General features: G+C 45.0%; 3 protein-coding genes across 3 annotated transcripts; 2 read left to right on the forward strand and 1 right to left on the reverse strand.

The window, feature by feature from the left end:
* Positions 1–642: 642 nt before the first annotated feature.
* Positions 643–4,777, reverse strand: I206_100180 (FACT complex subunit SPT16; the record flags this gene model as incomplete). Its single annotated transcript, XM_019152920.1, has 18 exons — positions 643–722; positions 790–882; positions 947–1,049; positions 1,105–1,823; positions 1,877–2,357; positions 2,422–2,763; positions 2,813–2,915; positions 2,967–3,097; positions 3,160–3,324; positions 3,380–3,568; positions 3,621–3,699; positions 3,761–3,876; positions 3,932–4,019; positions 4,077–4,176; positions 4,233–4,316; positions 4,374–4,464; positions 4,528–4,635; positions 4,709–4,777. 18 exons carry the CDS (start codon positions 4,775–4,777, stop codon positions 643–645), a joined length of 3,141 nt encoding a protein of 1,046 aa, XP_019015058.1.
* A 2,227-nt stretch (positions 4,778–7,004) lies between these two features.
* On the forward strand, positions 7,005–9,840 carry I206_100181 (uncharacterized protein; the record flags this gene model as incomplete). The annotated part of the gene is made up of 16 exons (XM_019152919.2): positions 7,005–7,171; positions 7,231–7,268; positions 7,324–7,333; positions 7,391–7,414; positions 7,477–7,483; positions 7,541–7,708; positions 7,770–7,844; positions 7,907–8,369; positions 8,428–8,493; positions 8,564–8,606; positions 8,667–8,734; positions 8,798–8,972; positions 9,036–9,134; positions 9,203–9,326; positions 9,387–9,511; positions 9,573–9,840. 16 exons carry the CDS (start codon positions 7,005–7,007, stop codon positions 9,838–9,840), a joined length of 1,920 nt encoding a protein of 639 aa, XP_019015057.2.
* Positions 9,841–10,314: 474 nt separating this feature from the next.
* Positions 10,315–21,218, forward strand: I206_100182 (uncharacterized protein; the record flags this gene model as incomplete). Its single annotated transcript, XM_070202152.1, has 25 exons — positions 10,315–10,417; positions 10,472–10,780; positions 10,840–10,946; positions 11,004–11,108; positions 11,157–11,261; positions 11,328–12,685; positions 12,741–13,132; positions 13,183–13,427; positions 13,476–14,043; positions 14,094–14,800; positions 14,853–15,382; positions 15,436–16,213; positions 16,266–16,799; positions 16,853–18,043; positions 18,094–18,290; positions 18,338–18,542; positions 18,598–19,294; positions 19,355–19,490; positions 19,545–20,013; positions 20,076–20,303; positions 20,371–20,444; positions 20,509–20,653; positions 20,723–20,771; positions 20,835–21,099; positions 21,173–21,218. 25 exons carry the CDS (start codon positions 10,315–10,317, stop codon positions 21,216–21,218), a joined length of 9,543 nt encoding a protein of 3,180 aa, XP_070058253.1.
* Between the last annotated feature and the right edge of the window lie 644 nt (positions 21,219–21,862).

The raw sequence follows: 21,862 nt of genomic DNA on the forward strand, positions 1-21,862 counted from the left end.
AAGTCGAGATTCCGATTAACTGAGAGGATTCCAAGTACTTTTATCCAGCTACTTTGATTTATATAGAGTCTACAATCGGAATGCAAGAAGATTCGATGAACAACCCTTCCTATATTTTCCATAAGAGATTTAATAGATTGAGCCAAAGCTCAACTAAAAATGAAGGTTGTTAAAAAACGGCCAGTGATTCAAACCAATCTCGTATATAGGGGACTGGGTAAGCACATAATGGGGTCTAGAAGGAATAGTACAAAATCAGATATGAAATATCTCGTTAAAGACTATATGAATTCAGCTTTACAAGAGGGGTATGCGACAATCGGATAGGTCGGCTTATAATGCAGGATGAATAGTGATCATACTTACTCTTGAAGATAGCCAGTGAAAGGTTGAAATTTACAGTGTATATCGTATTTTGAGCGCGATCCATACTTTCGGAACCAGCTTTTGAATCGGTTTCACCGTGTCAGCTAATAATATCGTCAATCATGACTGATGAAATTCGCGCTGCATGATATGTTACTACGATTGATACTCATGTGGAGAATGTATGTCATGGGGTCTGGGGTGTGCGGGATTTACTAGTACAACATGAAGACTCGTATCTTGAAATTACGCTTTACCATCTATACCGGTGGACCTTTATCGCCTACCGCCTTTCTTCTTCTTTCCTCTATCATCATCTGATTCATCGCCTCCCGTCTGACGATGTTTGTTATCGGCTGTAGGAATCATGCATCAGTAGAGTAACCAAAAATTCGGGCTCTTGGGCATTTCATATTGACTCACCCCGTTCGGCTTTCCTCTCCAATTCATCCCAATCTTCTCCCTCATCTTCGTCATCGAAATCATCCGATCCAGAATCATCGGAATCATCGCCAACTTTGAGTATCCAAAGTCAGTCAAGGAGCCGCTGTGTCTGGACACAAGCTAATAGCTGACTCACAGGCTGATCCACTCTCATCATCATCCGAGCTAGACTCGTCATCGAATACATCTGAGTCTTCTTCAAATACTGATCCTTCTTCAGATTCGGATGACTCGGCGTCCTGTATACCACGTCAGCTCGTATGTCCGAAATCAGAGAGTGTTCTCTCAGCTTACCGATCCACCACCTGTAAGGAACTCCCATCCTCCATCAGCGTAGAAAGTCAGCGGATCATCATTGAGAGTCTTCATGATGGCGGGCCAAGACAAATTGACCGGTCCTTCGGAGATTGGCACATCGCAAGAATCCAGCCATTCCTTGACATTGTCCAAGTGCACCACAGGTATAGAGTTGATATGTATAGGCGTCTTCTTGAAGTCGTTCAGCACGAACACCATATCGAAATTCTTCAGACCGAATTGCACCCTTTCCAAGTGAACGATTTCCACATCAGAAAGGGTTATCACGGTGAATGGGAATTCCGAGATATGGATCAAACAATTTGTCGTGGGCAGTAAGAGCACATTGGAACGGTAGGGCACACCAGAGAAACCCAATTCTCTGAATGGCACATCGACCTCGAGTTCGTATTGTTGAGCTTGCGCAGCAGATTCGATCCTCCGTGCGAAATCATGGAATTGTTTGTCCAGCTCTGCTCGTCTCTTTCGGTCCTCCTGTTCTTGCTCTATTTCATCCTCGTCACCATATCGAGCTCTTCGCTTCTTCCCACCTGTTTCGTCAAACGACATATCCGTAACTTCCCGGTAGAATTGTACGTCGTAAGTCTTCTTTTTGCCTAACATGATTGGTGCTTTGAGGTGTACATGGATAATGACAATAAGCTCCTTCTCACTGGGTTGAAAGAAGAGGTGTTTAATGTTGCTGAACAGAAGATCTGTAAGAAAGGTGAATTAGCTTCAACCCTCTATAATCTGGCGCATGACTTACCGATCTTAGAAGCAGGTCCATCCGGCCTGAATCTGATACCGTTCTGGTGAATTTCAACATTACCATCTGTCTTTTTTCCTTCAGGTGCAGGACGAGGGAAGACATTCTTGAGCACGTATGGATGTCGACCTTTGACTTCCACCAATTTCTCCTGTTCAATAACATCCGCAAGTTCCTTCTTCTCAGCTTCACGTTTGGTAGCGGCCTTTTTCAATGCCGTGATTGAGTCGAATACTTTCAGCATATGACGCTGATCTTGTGATCGGAATGAAGCTGATCGGATGAAGTTGGCATCGGGGTCCTCGAATGGCATATCCTCTTTCTTTCCTGCTATCTGACCTGGAGACTGAAAATTGATCCTCAAAACGATATGGTCCGATTCCTCGGTTTTGGTAACATTCTTGATGGTCGAAATGTGGAAAGGAACAGCAAAGCCGTTGATGGGGAGGACAACCGATTGTCTTTGTTCGTCGACGTATACCTGCGATCAATTCTCGTTAGACTTCCTTGCGGACAGCAAAGAGTGGATGCTGAATTGATCTTACTCGTCGGTCCTCGACAGCCCTAGGTAGCTGTTCTTCCCTTCGGTAACTCTCATACCGTTTGACAACCTTGTCGCCTTCGCCATCCTTGCCTTTTCCGCCTTTCTCCCATTTCTTGACACCATCAGCATTTCGTTGAGCATGTAATCTAGCTTGGTTTGCCTTGATCTTCTCCGACGTCGTCTGTTCGACATTCTCCCGTTTCCCACCTCGAGTCTTAGTAGCTAAGACACGTCCATTAGTCCCCGCGCCTGTCCTTGCCTTGACAGGCGATTTTGCTTTCGCGTCACCGTTAGCCTTCTTGGGTTTTGCCCTGACTTCAGGCTCGGGCTCTGGTTCATCGTCCTACACCGTTCATTAGTCGCTATCGCTGATTCAGATAGACGCCACCCACTTCTAGTTCCATGACCACATCACCCAGCTTAGTTACTCCTTCGGTCAACACAACGGCGCCGCTTTGCCCGACCTTGACAGTATCTGACAACAACAGTGCGTAGCTATAAAGATAGTAAGCCTGCGGCTAGTCAATCGAAGGCCGGCAAACTCACGTCTTGCCCTGCTTCTTGGGATCCGGCAATTCTTGCACACCAAGTGTGACGACTAAGACCATATTTTCCTTGAGAGTTCGGTTGTTCTTTGGACCAAGAACGAAGGCACTGTCTCGGTATTCGATACCAGTCTAGGGTCTCGGTCAGCGCTATCAATATGAGGTATTCGCAGAAGACATCAAAGTTCACTTACTGCAAAACCGATACTCCTCAAGAAATTCTGACCGAGAGTTCCGCTTTTAGATTCTACATATTGATGGACCTCGTTATAGACATCTGACACCACTGCACCGGCTTTCAGCTTCTTCAGAGCTTCTTGCCTGGCCTCCAGGAGGGCTGAGTAGTATGATTCTTGTTTCTGCAGTGTGAGTCAGCTAAAAGTCCTGTACTAATATAATGCCAATTTCGCTTACCTTGTTGGGACTAATGAAGAAAGTCCTACTCATACTGGTGCAATAACTCTTGTACCTAATACCGAGACTTGCTAATATGACACCCGGTTTGAGGGGACTGCTATCTGACTGAGCAGTGACTTTCAAATCGTATTTACCGCCAGATTGGATTATAGGCGTGTAAACCCATTCGGTAGAAGCAAAATCAACCTGTTGTAGGCTATTAGTCGGGGGATAGCTTTAGAGAAACGCAGAGACTCACGTCACCTAGCGAGGGATTTTTATTCCACAGTTTCATGTCCACAGCCTTTTCATCATTTCCAATTTTTTCTTCCACCAGGCTATCGTATCGCACGTCAGCTTTTTCAACACTGCCGAATTAGCCTGCCATTGCCAGCTCACCCTGCGAAAACCTCATGCGGTACGACCGTCCCGCGATCGATGATGGCCTCCATCTTTGACTTGAAGTAATGCTGCATAGCCGTCGCTGTCATTTTTGATCCAGTTATAAGGTTTTTCTGCTCACAATCGTTAGGCCAATGATTTCAGGTAAGAGATCCGGCAAGGACGTACCAATTCCTCTCCGTCTTTCTCGTTCAGTATCGCTGAGATAGTTGCCGATATATCTATGATCTCTAACCCAGCTTTCGAGCTCGAAACTCTGTTTTCGATTGTCAGCAAATACATTGGAGAATAAGCAGCTCTGACGTAAGCTCACGCAGAGTTCCAGTCATCCACCAACTTCCCTACCGGCTTGTCTTTGGGTAAGCTTCCGATCTTTCCATCTCCCAAGGAGAGTACTAAGTCCTTCACGACCTCTGCGACCTATTGTCAGCTGTCTTCAATCATTGTTCTTGTCAACCAGAGTACCCACGCTTAGCTGCTGCCTCATCCTTTGGCCTGACTTGTGTATCTATCTCGATGCCTTTGTCCGATTGCAATTGCCTGATTAATTTGGCTACAACGAGAAAGTCAGCTTGTGCGAATAAATTCCGGAGACTGTTAGCTGACTAACCTTTTGAAGAACTGCAGACAAAGGTTATCTTTCGAGGTGATTTGGTGAAAAGCATAAGGGTAGAAGGAAACTCGAAGCCGAGGAGGTAGAGCTACAAAGCGAGATGAGCTGACGTGTTCAATATGACAATAAGATCTCAACCAAGGGGACTTACTTGTATAGACATTGTTTTGTTATAGGCAGGTGTGTCATCGTTAGGTTCTCCTAATACCACTTGCAAAGCGGTAACGCCTTCCAGTTCAGCTGTATCGCCAGAGGGGCTCTATGTGGATGACTCATGGTCAGCAAGTAGAATAAGATCTGTAGACGCATTGCAGTTGCTGTTTGTGATTTACCTCCCATGCTTGATATATCCTCTCTGCCCTTTTGAAGAAAAGAGCTGAATCAAGGTGGACGTCAGACATGCTGGAAGCAGTATCGTACGGGTTTCACTGCTTCTTTGATAAACGTATGCTTCCAGACTAAGCCTCTTCCTGCCTGCGATGCTCTTTGCAGATCGAGAGTATGTATGATGAAGAAATGAGGAAAGCAAATGTATGATATAATTGCTTGAATTCATCTTTACTTTTAAGCATTATGCTATGGGCTGAACATGACAGAATTAGCGGCAAATCTACGCGTGACGCGCCTCCAATCATTAGTTTCATAACCCCGCTCACCATAGCGGCATTCGCTTTAAGTGGCACCTTCCTACCGCCTGTACAACAATTGTTTAGTTCCCATATATCCTATCATGCATGGGGGTATTCAGCTCAAGCACTGAAGATTCTGGGGATCAACATGTTGGCAGCGATAATCAAAAGGCTAAGTCAGCTCCTGAGACAGATACCGTGGTTCTCTCAGAGAGTCAGATCTGAGAGCGATCAACTAGTAAATGGATTTGCTCGACGCTATCAACGTTTAATGGCAGAAATATCCATAGGATAATCTCTCTGGATAGGATGATGTCTTTGGAGGAATTTGAGCCTGACATCTTCCTCGATGCTCATCGCTGAGCACAAATGATTTTCAGCACAGGTTTCGTAAATTTGGAAAAACCATTAGAAAATTCCAATCTTTGTCCTACAGGTACGAGAAATCAAGCAACATTTTTCGGTTCCCGTTTGAAAGGTGACAATCCCTTTACGTTATGTGAAAACCAAAAATTGTCCGAAAAGAAACAAAGTTATATACATGTCTCGTAGAAAGGTACAGTACATTTTGCTTATCGTCTTCAATTTCATGAAATATGATACAGGCCTCTTTGTTCTTGGCCTAAGCAGAGTATTTGGGTGTCAGCACGCTGTATGGATTTGTGTAGTCCAGGCTTCGATTTCTATTCTCGGTTGAAAGTTGGAAGATGGTGTTTCATTGAATATCCAAGCCGGAAACGAAAGTCAAATACTGTCAAACAGTTCGAGTTGAACCGAACAACTTGGGCACAGACTTCTTTGATGGATACACGATACGATGCCCCTTCCCGTTATAAACGGAGCATTCGAAGCTTCAGCATACCGTCATGGTGAGTAATGTAAAACTGAGCTATTATTAGGTATCCGCATCAATGTAACTATTGTTTATTGTATTGATTTTGGACAAATGGCATTTAATCGGAATTTATTGGGATAGAACTTGCAGATCGTAGTCTAATTTGGACTAAAATTCGTATGACCCTGTCGATCACACACAACTAGACTAAAAAGGTGATCTCCTTTTTCCACTTTTGATGAAACGAGTCTTGGGAATCTTGCGGCAAATCATGGACATGATGATCCATCTGTCAGCAGCCATGCATATCAACTACTTCCGGACCGGCAGAAACATGGCTAACATCAGCTTCATCACCACTAAAATAACCACCAACAAGACCAGTGTTTGTGGATAGCATGGAGATCAGCGTAGATCGAGGCCAACACACTTACCGTCAGCATTATGGGAGGCTAAGGTCCAACCCCTTAAGAGGCGTGGGAAAGCTACAGTATAACGTGATTTGACTACTAAACATTTTGGGACCTTCCCTTATCTATTCATTCAAATTCTTTGGAAAGTTCAAAAACACCAACCCTGAGATCTTGCATTGACTCGTTCCGATGAATAAAGGACGTTACATAGGCGTCGTACAGGCGTATCTTGTGATTCGTTGTTCTTGATGCTCATCAGGATCTTGAATGCCGAAGTATTTTCGGTATAGCTGCCGATAACACGCAGGTACCGTCAGACGGGATCCTTGACATTTTGAAGTTGACGAAAAGGATAAGGCTTCAAGTACGAAAGTAGGAACCGAAAGAAAGTTCAACATACACATTCTTTTTTTCCTGCAGAAAGCTCTTGTTGATCATCGCTTTGCTTTGATCTGTAAGGATAATCACCTTTATCGTAGGTATGTAATAAACTCCCATGACATAAAAGCACGTTTCCAGCCTTACCGCAACCTTGTTCAAATTTTACTTTACCCTCCTTACCAAGCTAGGTGCTTTTTTCAGATAGGCATCAATTCTGTCAATTCTCCGTTATCGTTTACATAAATAGACAATGAACTACCTCTTCTTCTACACTTCTTCCCCTTCGATAGACGATATATTTTAGACTAACCTTGAAAAATTCTGCCTTCTGTAAATTGTTAACTAGAAAGGCAAACAACAACAAACCAAAATGGTACAAACAAGTACCGCTAATTTAGCGTGCCTGATTGCTTCTATGTTCCTTGGAAGTGTATCTGCATTATCAAGTTTCGAATATATGCAAGTTACCAAGAATTTCGCAGATGCTTTTATGCCGTCAACTTCATCAGACCTTGTCGCTAATCTCAACACCAAGAAGTGGGTCAACTCAATTACTTGATTTGCATGAATTCAAATTAACGAAGCTTTCGTGTTAGGGCTTTGTTTGCAGAAGATGTCCAAGGGACTGTAGATAGTGAGCTGAATTTTTTCGAAGCCACAATGAACTTGACTGACTTCTGTATACCCAGTCGCCGGAAAGTGAGTATGGTCATCAAGTGCGTCCAAGATATATAAGTTGATAGCGTTGTCCGATAGCATTGATGGTCGTGACTATTCAACGTAAGTATGCCACCTCCAGACGTATTGTCACTCAAGTGATCTCAAGTTGACTTGACTTTCAGCGATTTCGTATGTTGACGATGTGGTTGTCTCAATTGTGACGATTTCTGATCTTCGACGAGACAGCTTTTTGGCTTGTTCCTGGGTGCAGCACAAAATTCTAATGTACCTTCTCCAATCGGTATCCCGCAATCCTACAATGTCACTTCTGCCGTTGTCGAACATAATACTGTTTCGGCAGGTATAAAGTTCGAGCTTGAGTATGCGATCCTGAATACTACTTACCCTATGGAGGTAAGCGTCTTTCCACAAGAAGACTTTTGGGAAAATGCTAATATCGCGATCATCTTTTCAGCTAGAAGCCTTCCTAACAATTAATGATAAAAAGCAAATAACCCAATATGACCTCATTTTTCGGAGATGGGCCTGGGTAAGTAGTTTCTTTATGCTGTTATACATACATACCATCACTAACAATGATTCCATGCATAGGCTACCGATACTATCATCCCTCAACTCACTCCGTATATGGCTCAGCTCCTTGGAATGTCCAATGACAATTCAACGTTAACTTTACATCAATTTTTGGCTTACAGTTCATGTACCCAGACGATGGGTTACTGCATTGGAACCAATTCGCAATACGATTCACTCATGGAATGTGTTGCAAATACTACTTCACTTCCTACCGGGCAGTTTTATAGGGTTGGCGAAAACAACTTAGCTTGTCGAGCGGTGCACGCCTCAATGCTTCAACTCAATCCCAAAACCTACTGTCCAGCTATGAGTGTATCAGGTGGTGATATTTGTGTGGACAGAAATTATGCTGAAACAGTCAGAGGAGACCACTTTTCTCAAGGTTTCCTCGCTCCCAAATACATTACTCAGGAAAACAAGAAGATAGTCCAGAATGTATGGGCTTCAAGCGATGACAAAGAGCTTAGTCCTCTCCTTGGTAAGCTCCTTCTTCAAAGTCCCGTGCCGGCTCCGATTATGCTGACCTTGGGATATAGAAATCTCGATGAGTACGCAAGATATGCATTCTTGGGATGCTACTTTTTACGCCACCATGACTTTCGGTTAGTCTCCTCATTTCGCGTGTTCTTTGTTTCCTCAGCCGATTGCTGACACAATGTAATCCGCATTCAGTGTATTTCATATTTTATTACATCTTTGCCAAAGCTACCGATTTGTACGTGCTGCAAATATTTCGGAACACTGCCCGACAGGCTGACATTGATTACGCTTTTAGCCTGTTCTTCCGTTTCAACAGAGCTTACAAGGACCTTTCACGGGAGCATCAGAAGAACGTGACTATGTGTGAGTTGTCAAGAGCAATGTACGATGATGAAGGTTTGGGGATGACTGAGACGCTCGGAATAGATTTCATGACTATCGTCTTCACGGCGATTGCATTAGGTCTTCAACTTGTCGGATCGCCAGGATTCAGTGGAGAGTGGCATTATTGGGAGCTTCGATGCGTTCGATTGGCCGGTGTTTTAACAGTCGCTTTGTACCTCTTCGAATTAATCTTTAGGTTTAACATGCGTTTACCACTGTGAGCTTTCGTGCACTTCGTCACTGCCGTTAGTTGTTGACTGATGGTTGATCCTACCGTTAGTGTGGCTCATCACATATTAACTATTTTTGCCATCTCCCTTGGTGTCACGACAATGGAATACACCCAAAACCCAGGTTTCATGTTGAGCGGTATTATCTGGTAAGCAGATTCTTCTTTACCCCCAATGCTGCGAGGCATTCTCATAGCTCATCAATCTGTTCGGACAGGCTATTCCAAGCCACCACTGAACAACCTACTTTTGTCGGGTTAATGGGCTACAGGCTTAAATGGAAAAAAGAAAACGTAGCTTTGATACTAAAAATTTCAGCGATTCAGACTTTCATTTTCAAGGTCAGTATCTTTCTTTTGCCCTATCACCATCGGGAGTAGCTGACAGGATTTATGTGATAGGCTGCAAGTGCAGTAGCATTATTGGTTTACTGGGCTCTTCATCAAAGATTCCACTACAACTCCATAGATTACGTTTGGTCAGTCTTTGTATGGGTGATTGCAATCGGTCTATTCCTAACACAGATGTAAGTATAGTTTTTTCAGCTTATACTTACACCGTTTTGCTGATATTTTGATTGCATTCAGTTGGGGATCATATGTTACATATATAATCGGAGTTGCTGTCCTCAAGAAGAAAAGACCTGGACCTCCTATCAGATTAGAGTCTGATTCGTCAAACACTTCAAGTACAGACATTGAAAAAGGAAGAGATTCGGATTTAGATCTAAGAAGTGGAACAATTACACCTGCCGAGACTGATGTCCTTGGCTACGATGGTAAAAGGGTTAAAGCTGAATCGTATAGCATGAGTCAATACAATTCATCTTCTGGTTTGATCGCTACAGGACCATAAGTCTTCACCTCTTTTTATGTGGTCCTCATTATACTTTCCATGCTTTTCTGAGGCTTTCAGACACCTGTTCAGACCCTCTTTTGAGCCTTTGTATATCGTCTCCATGCACACCGTGATTCTTCTCTCTGTTCCCGCATAAGAGGTTCAAAAGCAATACACGCCGAGTTAAAAGCGCGAAAAATTTTACGTAAACAAGATTAGAAGACCTGTACACGCGGTTTTTACCCTTTGACGTTATGATGACGATGATGACAGGCGATAATATTATATGTTGAGACTGATCAGTTGGCCTTCACATACTTCATCTTGTTTGATAACATACTCAAACATTTTACATATACTGACGGATCGGCTCGTACATGACATATTTCGAGACCCATTAAGCATCGTTACCAGCATCGACATTTCGGTCGAAGTCAATAACAGGCCACAGAGGACGATCGCTCCGCTCAATAACTTCGCTGCTTGGCAGCCATGCAGGCTCTCAAAAATGTTGCCATCCGGCTGTTGAACATATATGTCGGTCCATATGTGGAGAATTTAGATACTAATGCTTTGAATGGATCTTTGTGGTCTGGTACGTATTGATATCGCCCTGGATATCTGTGATATAGCTAAAAAAGACTATCAGGTCAAGTAAATTTGAAAAACTTACACCTCAAAAAATCTCTCTTGGAACGGTTTGGCTTACCGGTGGAAATAGTAGCTGGTGATATCGGATCGTTGTCCCTGTCTATACCTTGGAATGCCTTAAAAAGTCAGCCAGTAAAGGTCGTGATAGATGATGTATATATATTGGCTAGAGCAAGGCCGCAAGGAAAGGTAGATCCCGAAGAAGATGAAAGAGTAGAACAAGCAACAAAGCAGGATAAGCTCAAGTCAGCGGAAGCTGTTGATAACGCCGCTAGTCAAGTAGGTCATCAAGAAGGTAATGATGAAGGTGAGTTGCAGGTGCCAGACGTGGCTTAAGTTGTTGCTTATGCTTCATTGGACGAGTAGAGAAACAAACGTATGTTGGAGCTATAGTATCGAAGATTGTAGACAATGTACAGATACAGATTAAGGGTATACATATACGGTACGAAGATGGAAGTAGCACCCCGGAGGTCAGTATTCGAGATATCCTGGATCAGATCGGTGAGGCTGATATGCTCCGGTAATAGCATCCATTTGCTGCTGGTATAACCCTTAACGAGTTCAAGGCCATCTCAACTGATGAGAATTGGGTGGAGTCATTCATACAGAACAGTCTGAATGGTGTTCACAAGGTGAGCAGACTTGGCCATACGATTGAGAAGATACTGACCCTTTTGTAGCTCGTCAAATTGGGCGCCCTGGCCGTGTACTTTGATACTGACACAGGCAGTCTAGACAAAGGCGCAGATGACAGGCAAGGGACTATTGACGCATTGAAAGCTATGGTGAGTTGGCCCGATACTTTCAGTTAGATCTTCAGCTCGTCCACAGACTGACCGAAATGCGCGCAGCTTGATGGATCACCCAATCATCAGTACATACTCCGACCTGTGACAGGTGAAGCTCGAGCTATAATCAACAAGACAATGTCGAGTGACATGCCTAAAGTGGATGCGCAAGTGATGTTTGACGAGATCGGAGTTGTAGTAGATCGAGATCAGTATAGAGATGCCCTGTCAGTGGTGGACGTTTTTCATTTCTACCGCCGGACACATCAGTATCACAAATTTCGTCCGCCCGAGGACGAGTTCAAAGAAAATCCAGCAAAAGCACGTCTCAAATTCGCTCTGGATTCTATCAGATCGGAAGTGCACGAGAAGAACAAGCGGTGGTCTTGGGACTATCTGCGCAAAAGGCGAGATACTAGGAAGAAGTATGTCGATTTGTATGTACAAAAGTTAGCTTTGACAGAAGGGAAACAGCTGCCTGTAGAAGATGGCGCCGCTCTGGCGGAGATCGAAACTCAATCATCATACGAAGACATACGTTTCTTCCGATCCGTTGCGAGAGCGCAAGCGAAGAAAGACGCTGCGACAAGGAGGAAATTAGAAGCTGAGCGTATCAAAAATCAACCGCATAGGGCTACTTGGTCAGAATGGGTTTGGGGATCATCGGCCAAAACAGATCAAGGTGATTCAGGCATGTCAGAAGAGGAGAAAAAAGAGATAGACGACATTATCGATTATGACGCCAACGCTGCATCTGAAAATGTCGGTACTACACCTCGAGACTTCATGCGAGCTCGACTGTCAGCTAAACTCAACAAGGGGTCTTTTTCCCTTCGTACGGATCCTCATGGCAAGAACAGCGATATCATAGCTCTAGTCTTCGACTCCTTCTCTGCGGATGCAGTCCAACTCACTGATTCGATGAAGGGTAAAATGGCTCTAGGAGGCTTCAGAGTATATGACGGTACGACACCCGACTCGCTATACCCTCAAATAGTCCGAGTGAAAGACATTGAAGAATCTAGCAAGGGCAAGACCCGACAAGAGAGCTTAGATGTTGAAGGTGGTGTAGAAGGTGCAGTTGCCAATATTGATGCTGGTTTACCAGACGATGCAGATCCCTTCTTTGTCATGGAAGTCGAACAGAACCCATTGGACGGTCGAGCAGACAATGCGGTCACGATCAAGATGCGGCATTTAGAGATCATTTACCACAAGGGATACGTTGAAGCGGTAGTGCAATTTTTCAAACCACCCGAAAGTCAGCTAGAATCGATAGGAGCCTTACTGGATGCTGCAGGACAAACGCTCGATGGCATACGGAAAGAGACGAGAGCTGGATTGGAGTATGCTTTAGAACAGCATAAGACGGTGGACATTCAATTAGACATGAACGCGCCAATCATAATCATTCCGATGGAGTAGGTTCCCTTCTTATACGATCCCTGCGTGAAGCTGACGGTCATGGTTTTACAGTGTGAAGGTCAAGCAATGTCAAACTCTCGTGCTCGATGCCGGTCACATTTCCATAGGAAGTAAGCTTGCCGATAAAGAGAAGCTAGCGGATGTCCAGAGTAAACGAGGCCGTCAATATTCCGACGATGACTACAAAAAGCTCGAAGACCTTATGTACGATCGCTTCGACTTGAATCTACAGTCTGCTCAACTCTTGATGGGTGGCAATGTAGACGCTTGTATGAGTGCTCTCGATGATCAATCATCCGGGTCCGACGAATTGCACGTTCTGGAACGGATCAACATGAGTTTCTCGGTACAAAATGCTATTGCGAATGCTCCGAACTTGACCAAATTCAAGGTAGCTGGTCATCTGCCAGAACTCCATGTGAACTTCTCTGATCGAAAGTACAGTGAGTCACTCGTTCCTCATTTACCGAGTATGCGCTAACAGCGAGCTCAGAAACCCTCATGAAATTCATCGATGTTGCTATACCTAAATTCGGTGAAGACGCTGCACCGCAAGAACCGGCTCCAGCTCTTACGCATAATCAGTCGCGCGCAGTATTCCGTTCGGCTCAGATAGAGGAATACAATTTCGATGACACGCGATCAATCGTTTCTCACCACACTGCAACTGATAAAGACGATTCCAGCTCGTTAGGCAAGGGGGAACAATTTTATGAGGCAAGAGATGACCAGACAGAGGTAAGCTGAATATCATCCTGCCCAGATCAAAGCTCACGCCCTCTACAGGGCCAGAAAAGTGCCATGCGTCAAATTAGCTTCGAGTTCTCTTTCTCCGTTGGCAGACTCCAAGCTTCCTTATACAAATCGACATCCCCGACATCGGAGAAAGCGTTTGCAGATGCTGTTCTGGAGGATTTCGGCTTGACCTTTGCTTTGAGGAAATACGATATGTCCGTAGATCTATACCTCAAATCGGTGGCGCTTGCTATGATTGAGGGCGGAAGTGCGAGAAAACCTATTCTATCGTCAGCTAACAACGGCGAAACGTCGCCAACCGACCTCAAGCTGCTGAAAGTACGATATCTCAAGGTTCAAAAGGAGTCACCTGAGTTCATGACCAGACACGAAGGTGTTGATACTAGCATAGATGTCGAATTGTCCACCTTCGACATAACACTGGCTCCGGAGCCAATCTTGTCTCTTTACGACTTCATCATGACTACTTTCGTGCCAAACGACGAGCAGCCTCAAGTCGTCACCACTGGCGAGGATTCTGGGCAATTAGTGGAAACTCCTGAACAGCCCGAATCCACCGACAAATTGCGTATCCGAGTCAAGCTTACCAGTGCTCAAGGTAAGTCGTTCAGTACCAGTTTTGCGGACTCGCTGACTCATCCTTCCCAGTCTCTCTCGAGAACAACGGTAACAAATTCGCTCTTCTCGGGTTACCGTCCGCGGACGTAGCCTTACTCCTCCGAGCCGGTACCCTACGTATCGGTGCTAGGTTGGGCGACATCACTCTCGAAGACTTGTCAGATAGCTCGGTAGCAGAACCCTCATTCAAGAAGCTTCTATCGATTGAGGGAGAGGAGTTAGCCGATTTCAGTTACGAAACTTTCGATCCCAACGATAAAGAGACCTTCCCAGGCTATAACTCTTCAGTTCATCTACGGACCGGATCCCTCAAGTTCACATTCATGGAAGGGCCAGTGAGGGATCTCTATAGTTGGGCTCTCAAATTTGCTAGGATGAAAGCTATCTACGATGCGGCTCAACAGGCTGCGGTTCAACGCGCATCCGAAGTCACACGGATGCACTTCGATGTGGTCATCAAAACCCCCATCATCGTTCTACCTCGAGATGGTCTTACTTCTACCGATATCCTCATTCTTCGTCTGGGTGAGGTGGTTGCCAAAAATGAGTATCTGAACGATCCTGATGACACTAGTACAATTGATGCTACTTTGCGCGGTATCAATGTCGCCTCTGAGATTACTGTTGATGGTAAGAAGGGTCAAGTCCAGATGGTCAATGATGTCGCTATCACGGCTGCTATCAAACAAGCTGGTGGCTCTAGTCATCGATCAGATCCCCATCATGCTGATATGGAGGTGCGTGTTACCGCATTCCCTTGTTGCTCAGTAGCTGATCCATCTTTCTCAGATCACTACGGAGATGTCGGACGTAAAGCTAGCACTCACCCAGCGACAATATGTGCTTCTCCTGAGCGTTCTCGAAGCTTTACCTCGTGCTCTTAATGATTTAGGTGACGCCGATGTTTCTCCGGAATCAATCCCCGCCACGCCAGCATCCATATCACGAGTCGATACTCCGAACAATGAATCTCCGTCTGAAGAGGAGGAATCAAGGGTCAATCTAGAACCCGAACTCGCCGTGGCTAAACTCAAGGATCGAGATTCTGTGCAGCTCTGGACAGCCTTAGATTTCGTGTTTTCCGTCGGGACTATCGCCTTGGAAGTGTACACAAATGATGCGATTGCACCGGAAGATCTCAAGAACACTAGTATCGCTCGATTTGCCTTGGTCAAGACTCATCTTGGATTCAAAAAGCTATCGGATGGTGCTATGGAAGCAGAGTTCTCGCTCAAGACGCTTTCTTTCTCCAGCACTAGATCAGGCAATAGTGTATTCAGAGATATCATCCCTCCAGCCCCTCATGATGGCAATCAGATGTAAGTCCGAACTGCTCAACAAGGGTAGTTCAAATAGCTGACAGCCTGTCCAGCATGTTCCAATATACCATGGCCGGTGGTTCAGATCAGTCGTCCCTCGCAATTGTAACCATAGATAGTCCGCGATTCATCTTGGCTGTAGATCCCCTTGCTGCTTTACTCGAGTTTGCGGTCGCTCCTTTTAAGAAGTCGGCTGATGCCGAGGCGCAACATGTAGAGCAGGAACAGCTGCAAGATATAGAGGAAGCTCCTAAACAAAATGGTGGATTAGCTTTCCGAGTCGAGGTAATCGATGCCACTGTAATTGTCATTGCCGATGATACAAACCCGAAAACACAAGCCATTCAGCTATCCATCAAGGAGGTTCTGCTTTCCCAACAAAGCATCCTAGCCCTGAAGGTAGAAAGGATTGGGATGTCTTTCGGCAGGATGGACAGACCAAATGATAGAGTCAAATTCTTGGATGATCTCAATGTGGCCCTGTCACTCGATACTCGACGCAAGGGGGCTCAACAAATGACAAGCTTTGAGGTCGAAATTCCTGATCCCATAATTTTCAGGGCTTCATACACCGATATGATGCTTATCACGGATATCGTCAACAAGGCAACAGCAGTAGCTACCAAAGCTTTAGCCCCGGAAAGTGATCAGACCCAGGATTCACCTCAAATTCGGAGAGATAGCTTGACCAACGATGGTGTCACAGAAAGCACTTCCATGGCGGTAGTATCTAACAAGCATTCAAGAAGAACCTCTGTTGGACGCAAGTCTTCCATCAGTAAAAGGAGATCGTCAGTCGATAAGGCACATGTACTGATCTCGAAAGAACAGGTGAGTCGGCTGAGGGTCACCGAATCAATTAGCTGACGCCCTCCCTGCACAGCTCAAAGCACGTATCAATGGATTCCAGCTCGTCCTAGTTGGTGATTTGCAAGAGATGCCTATGGTCCACTTGTCAACCAGCGAGTTTCAAGTATTGGTGAACGATTGGTCAGGTGATATGAAGATGGCTACTTCCATCACAACTTCTATACGGTATTTCAACTTGACTAACTCCTACTTTGAGCCTTTGATGGATCCCTGGAAATTCGACCTACGGGTCAATCGACTTGCAGCAGGACCGGGCCATAATCCGCTCAACGTCAGGTTGACAGCCAGTGAAAGGCTAGAGCTAAACTTGAGTTCGGCATTTATTGAGCTAGCGATCACCTCTATGACTGTATGGAATAGAGAGAAAGACCGAGCGAAAGAAAGTAGAGGTACGGACGCCCCCTTCAGGATCAGAAACCGAACGGGTCTCACTATCCTGCTGTGGCCCGAGCAAGCGGATCTTAGTAAGCAAGTCACTGGTGTGAAAAGACTGGACGAAGGAGCAGATGTACCTTGGCGATTCGAAGATCGGAAACACACCCGAGACGTGAGTTCGTTGTCTTGTCTACGTAAAAATGGCGCTAAAATCACCGTCGTCAGAACGTTTCCGCCGTACGACACAACGCTCTTGGCATACAGCTGCAAGACACTCCTTGGGAAGCCTTGCGAGGCATCTCGGTCGATAGAGAGGGTGACCACATCCTTACTCTTCGACCAAGATTGGATAAAGTGTCACATCAGATCACCTGCGAAATCAAATTGGAGAATAACATCAAAGTAATCACCTTCCGATCAACGCTGAACGTCGAAAATCAGACAAGCTTACCCATCGAAATGATCGTTGTTGATTCTCACGGAAAGGCTTCGTCAGGTGCTATGAAGATTGGACCTGGAGAATCATGTCCCCTACCATTAGAAGCTGCTTTCGAGAAGAGATTCAGACTTCGACCGTTGAGAGGGTTTGGATTCGACTACAGTTGGTCGATGCCCCTCCATTGGAGACAGCTAGTGTCCAAGCCGATCCGCCCGATCAGCTGTAAGCATCAGACGCCCAAAGAACCGGCTTTCTACTTCCAAGCTCAAGCCAATTTCGATGCGAAAGATCCAGCTGCAAAGATATACCCTAGAATGAGTCTTACCTTGCGAGCTCCAGTAGAATTGGAAAATCTATTACCTTACGATCTGAAATTCCGAATTCACGACAAGAACACTGGACTGAGCTCAAGCAATTTCCTAGTCAAGGGTGGTTCCAGCCCTATCCACACCGTCGAATTAGGTCACTTGCTCCTTCTTAGCGTGGCACCGGAAGATACCAATCTCAAACAGAGTGATTACGCTATCATCAATACGGACGATGTGGAGCTACCAATTGAAGATCACTTCCAATTAGCCGATGAACAAGGCTTGAAGCTCATGCTGAAACTTCATTATTACACTTATCCTAATTCCGGTGGGGCTTTCAAAGTACAAGTCTATAGTCCGTTCATCTTCATGAACAAGACAGGCTTACCATTTGACCTTGCCGCTAAAACCTGGACGGGCGGTCAACGACCTATCGCCGGCAAAGATCTATTTGCCAACGACTACCATCGAGAAACGCCTACGCCTTTTATGTTCGGGTTTCCCAACGAAGATCGCCGAAACAGACTATTCCTCCGAGTCGATGATTCGAAATGGTCTCAACCGATATCTTTCGAACCTGTCTCGGCGGACATGCAGATCATCATGACCAGCGCTTCCGGTGAGAGTGACAATTATGTCGGTCTGTCGTATACTGAAGGGATTGGCAAGGTGAGCGAGGTCCACTCTTCCGATGGGGGCGAGCTGACGACCTTGAACAGTATAAATTGACCAAAGTCATTACCATCGCACCTCGTTTCCTACTCAAGAACACCTTTGCGTACCCGCTCAAGATCAGACAACACAGCACGCAGAATGTTGTCGATGTAGCGCCCGGACAGCGAGTGGCTCTGCACGAATTGCAACATCAAGCACCATCACAGCTTAGTATGGCTTTCGATGAACCCAATCTTAAATGGTAAGTCTTCCAGCTTCTACATCGCTTCCATTCTAACGTTCACTTAGGTCTGCTCCATTCAACATGTCGGACATTGGTCGAACGCATATCACGCTGCAACGACAAACCGCTCGAGGTCAGAAGACCTATCTTCTGCGCGTGGATACCCACCTTGAGGGCTCTAGCGTGTTTATTTACGTGTCTCGTGATACCGATCAATGGCCACTGAGACTACGAAATGATACTGGCATATCACTTAAATTCCAGCAAGTCGTAAGTCAGCCATTAATCTCGATGACAAGCTGCGATAGCTGATAACATGCCACAGGACGAGGATGGGACAAGGGATAAAAGGCCTTTACGATTCCTTCCGGCTAAATCGGAACAAGACTATGCGTGGGATTGGCCGACAGCAACAAACAAGCGAATTCGATTGCTTGTCGAGAATGGACCAGACAGTGATCCTATACCACTGGCCAATACAATTGACATGATGGCCATCGGTATTCAGCCGCCTATGAAGGTACCACGTACAGCGAACAGTCAACGCTCAGCAGCTTTGTCCATCGATGTTCAAGCAGATGGCGGATCCCAACTGCTAACTTTGTCCCTCTACAACGAGGAGACCAGTGTATACAAGCCTACGAAACGAGGAGCAGGCGGTATAAGACGTACTGATAGCTCGGATACTCTTTCTTCCGCTGCCGGTGCATACGAGACTGTTTCAGTGAACGATAAACCTTCACTTAACATATCGGTAGAATTCGAAGGAATCGGTATCTCGGTGATCACTAAACGACCCGACGAATTGCTTTACGTCTCGGTACGAGGCCTGAAATTGGGATACTCCGACTATCCTCAATATTACGATGCCTTTGTGGATTGTAAATGGATACAAATAGATAATCAACTATTCGGCGGTCTATTCCCCATCATCCTCTATCCGACAGTTGTACCTAAAGATGGGAAAGAGTTGGAATCTCATCCTACCCTGCAAGCCTCTGTTGCTGTTCTCAAAGATCAGTGTGAGTTTACAAGCCCATAGCTCTGTTCCTGATCACAGTATAGCTAACGATAACACACAGCACATGGTGTTGTATTTGTCAAATATGCCACGATCCTTCTTCAGTCTATGACTGTGGAATTGGACGAGGACTTCATGTTCGCATTACTGGATTTCGTTAAATTCAAAGATGCAGCCTGGAAAGAGGAAACCCACGAGTGAGTTCAATCGTAGCAATGTTCGAAGGAACAGATCTAACATTGAGGTATTAGCATCTTGATTGAACATCCCAAAGATATACCTGAACCAGATGCATTATCGACTCAAGCAGATGTCTTCTTCGAGGCATTACAACTGCAGCCCGTATCATTGGAATTATCTTTCATGCGAACAGATCGAGTCAACGTCGACGAAAAGGTATCGACCCGAAACCCCTTCTACTACGCTATTAACGCGCTCACCATGGCTTTGGGCAATGTCAATGCTGCTCCACTCACTTTCCGAGCTCTTTTCCTCGAAAACGTCAGATTGAGTGTCCCATCTCTGCAAGAGCGGGTCCAGCTTCATTATCAAGAACAATTCATGTCTCAGATTTACCGAGTTCTGGGATCGGCAGATTTCTTGGGTAATCCTGTAGGATTGTTCAATAATATCAGTTCTGGGTTCTCAGATATCTTTTATGAACCGTACCAAGGTATTGTGATGCACGGAAACAAAGATATAGGTCTTGGTATCGCTAGGGTAAGCTTTGCTATACCTACACCTGATTGAGAGACATGATGCTGATGCTTGTATCGACATAGGGTGCGACGAGTTTCGCCAAGAAAACTGTATTTGGTATCTCGGACAGTATGACAAAATTCACTGGTAGTATTGGAAAAGGTCTTTCTGCTGCGACGTTAGATACTGAGTATCAGACTAAACGACGGATGACCCGAAGAAGGAATAAACCCAAACATGCTTTATACGGAGTTGCAGCGGGTGCTAGTGCTTTTGCGGACAGTGTCACCAGTGCATTCGAAGGAGTTGCTGTGAGTGAACTGACATAGCTCGCATCTGACCACGGAACGCTCGCTGATATGAACTTCTCACGTGTAGTCAAAGCCAATCGAAGGCGCCGAGAAAGAAGGTGCTATTGGATTTACGAAAGGTATAGGAAAAGGTTTCGTTGGGTATGTCATTGAGCTGTAGATAGTATGATTATGGGAACAAGTGCTAATCGCTTTCGTTCTACAGGCTATTCACCAAGCCTGTTGTCGGAGTCATGGATTTCGTTTCTTCTTCTACTGAGGGTATAAGGAATACCACAACTGTATTCGATCAAACGGATCTTGATAGAGTTAGATTACCTAGATTTATTTCTGCAGATGGTGTCTTGAGGGTGAGTCTGCTTGAGCCTCTGTTGTGATGTAGCGTTATATCAAGTTCTAACGTCGTACCTGTTGAGTAGCCGTTCTCCGACCGTGAAGCTCTAGGTCAATCATGGCTGAAAGACTTAGGTAAATCATTATTGTTCTTTAGCAAGAACGCGGTGATGCTAATTATTGGTTTGCAACCTGTAGACGCTGGAGCATTCTTCCACGATTCATACGTTGCCCATATAGACCTTCCGGGAGACGATGCAGTATCAATCTTATCGAATAATCGAATTGTACAAGTACAACTGAGAAGACTTAAAGTGATATGGCAAGTACCGTTTGAAGAACTTGCCAGTTTATCTTTAGAGGCAAATGGTATAAACTTACTCAATAGAGATGGACGCGGAGGACCATTTTTACCTATCTCTGAACAGACAGCTAGGGAATGGTATTTCAAGCAAATAGGAAGGTGAGTTTCCTCTCGCTTCAGGTCTCCAAATCAGCACAAATAGCTAACGGTTACATATCTGTATCGTTTGTAGGGTCGTCGTTGCTTATAATAAAGCTCATAGTCAACGTGATGATTGATTTGAATGAAGGATGATCTAATTGCACAACTATGTATACCATTTTCCGTGGTCATATACACAATTAGTTGATGAAATAAATGGTACGAGCAGATCTTAGAAGCATCAAATCCGCGGAGAAGGATTATTTTGGATTACATACCATATAAATTGTTATATCCATTCAATGTATTCTAGATAAATTCATGCAGCAATACTCTTAGTCTCTTTTGCTATCGCTTTTGAGGAAGCGTACATTATGGGTCAGAGGTATGGATTTGGAGATAAAAGGGGTCTTAAGGGTTCAGAATCAGGTTTCAACTTAAGCATACATGGCCTGCGTTAGAGAGTTGGGGACCTCTCTACGTTTTTATGAATCGACTACGAGCCTAAAGAGCACTAGTGTTTACCACAACTCCTTTTAGGAGATGTGTTATCCAGCTCCCACTCCGCTGCATCATAGAGAAAAGGGGCGAAATCAGGAATGCTTAGGGCATATCTCGCGTTTGATTATCCTTTGGCAGACCTCAAGAGGACGTGCTGTTGGACAATCCTCTTGGCTAATGCATATAGGCTGATCCAAGTACGTCTATTACAAGGAGATACTGTTGTCGTTTTTTCTTCTGGCTTTTATTTCTTTTTGGTTGTTTTTGGGTTTTTTGTTCT

Source organism: Kwoniella pini, chromosome 1 (genome assembly GCF_000512605.2).
Source record: "Kwoniella pini CBS 10737 chromosome 1, complete sequence".
In the NCBI taxonomy this organism is placed as follows: Eukaryota; Fungi; Basidiomycota; class Tremellomycetes; order Tremellales; family Cryptococcaceae; genus Kwoniella; species Kwoniella pini.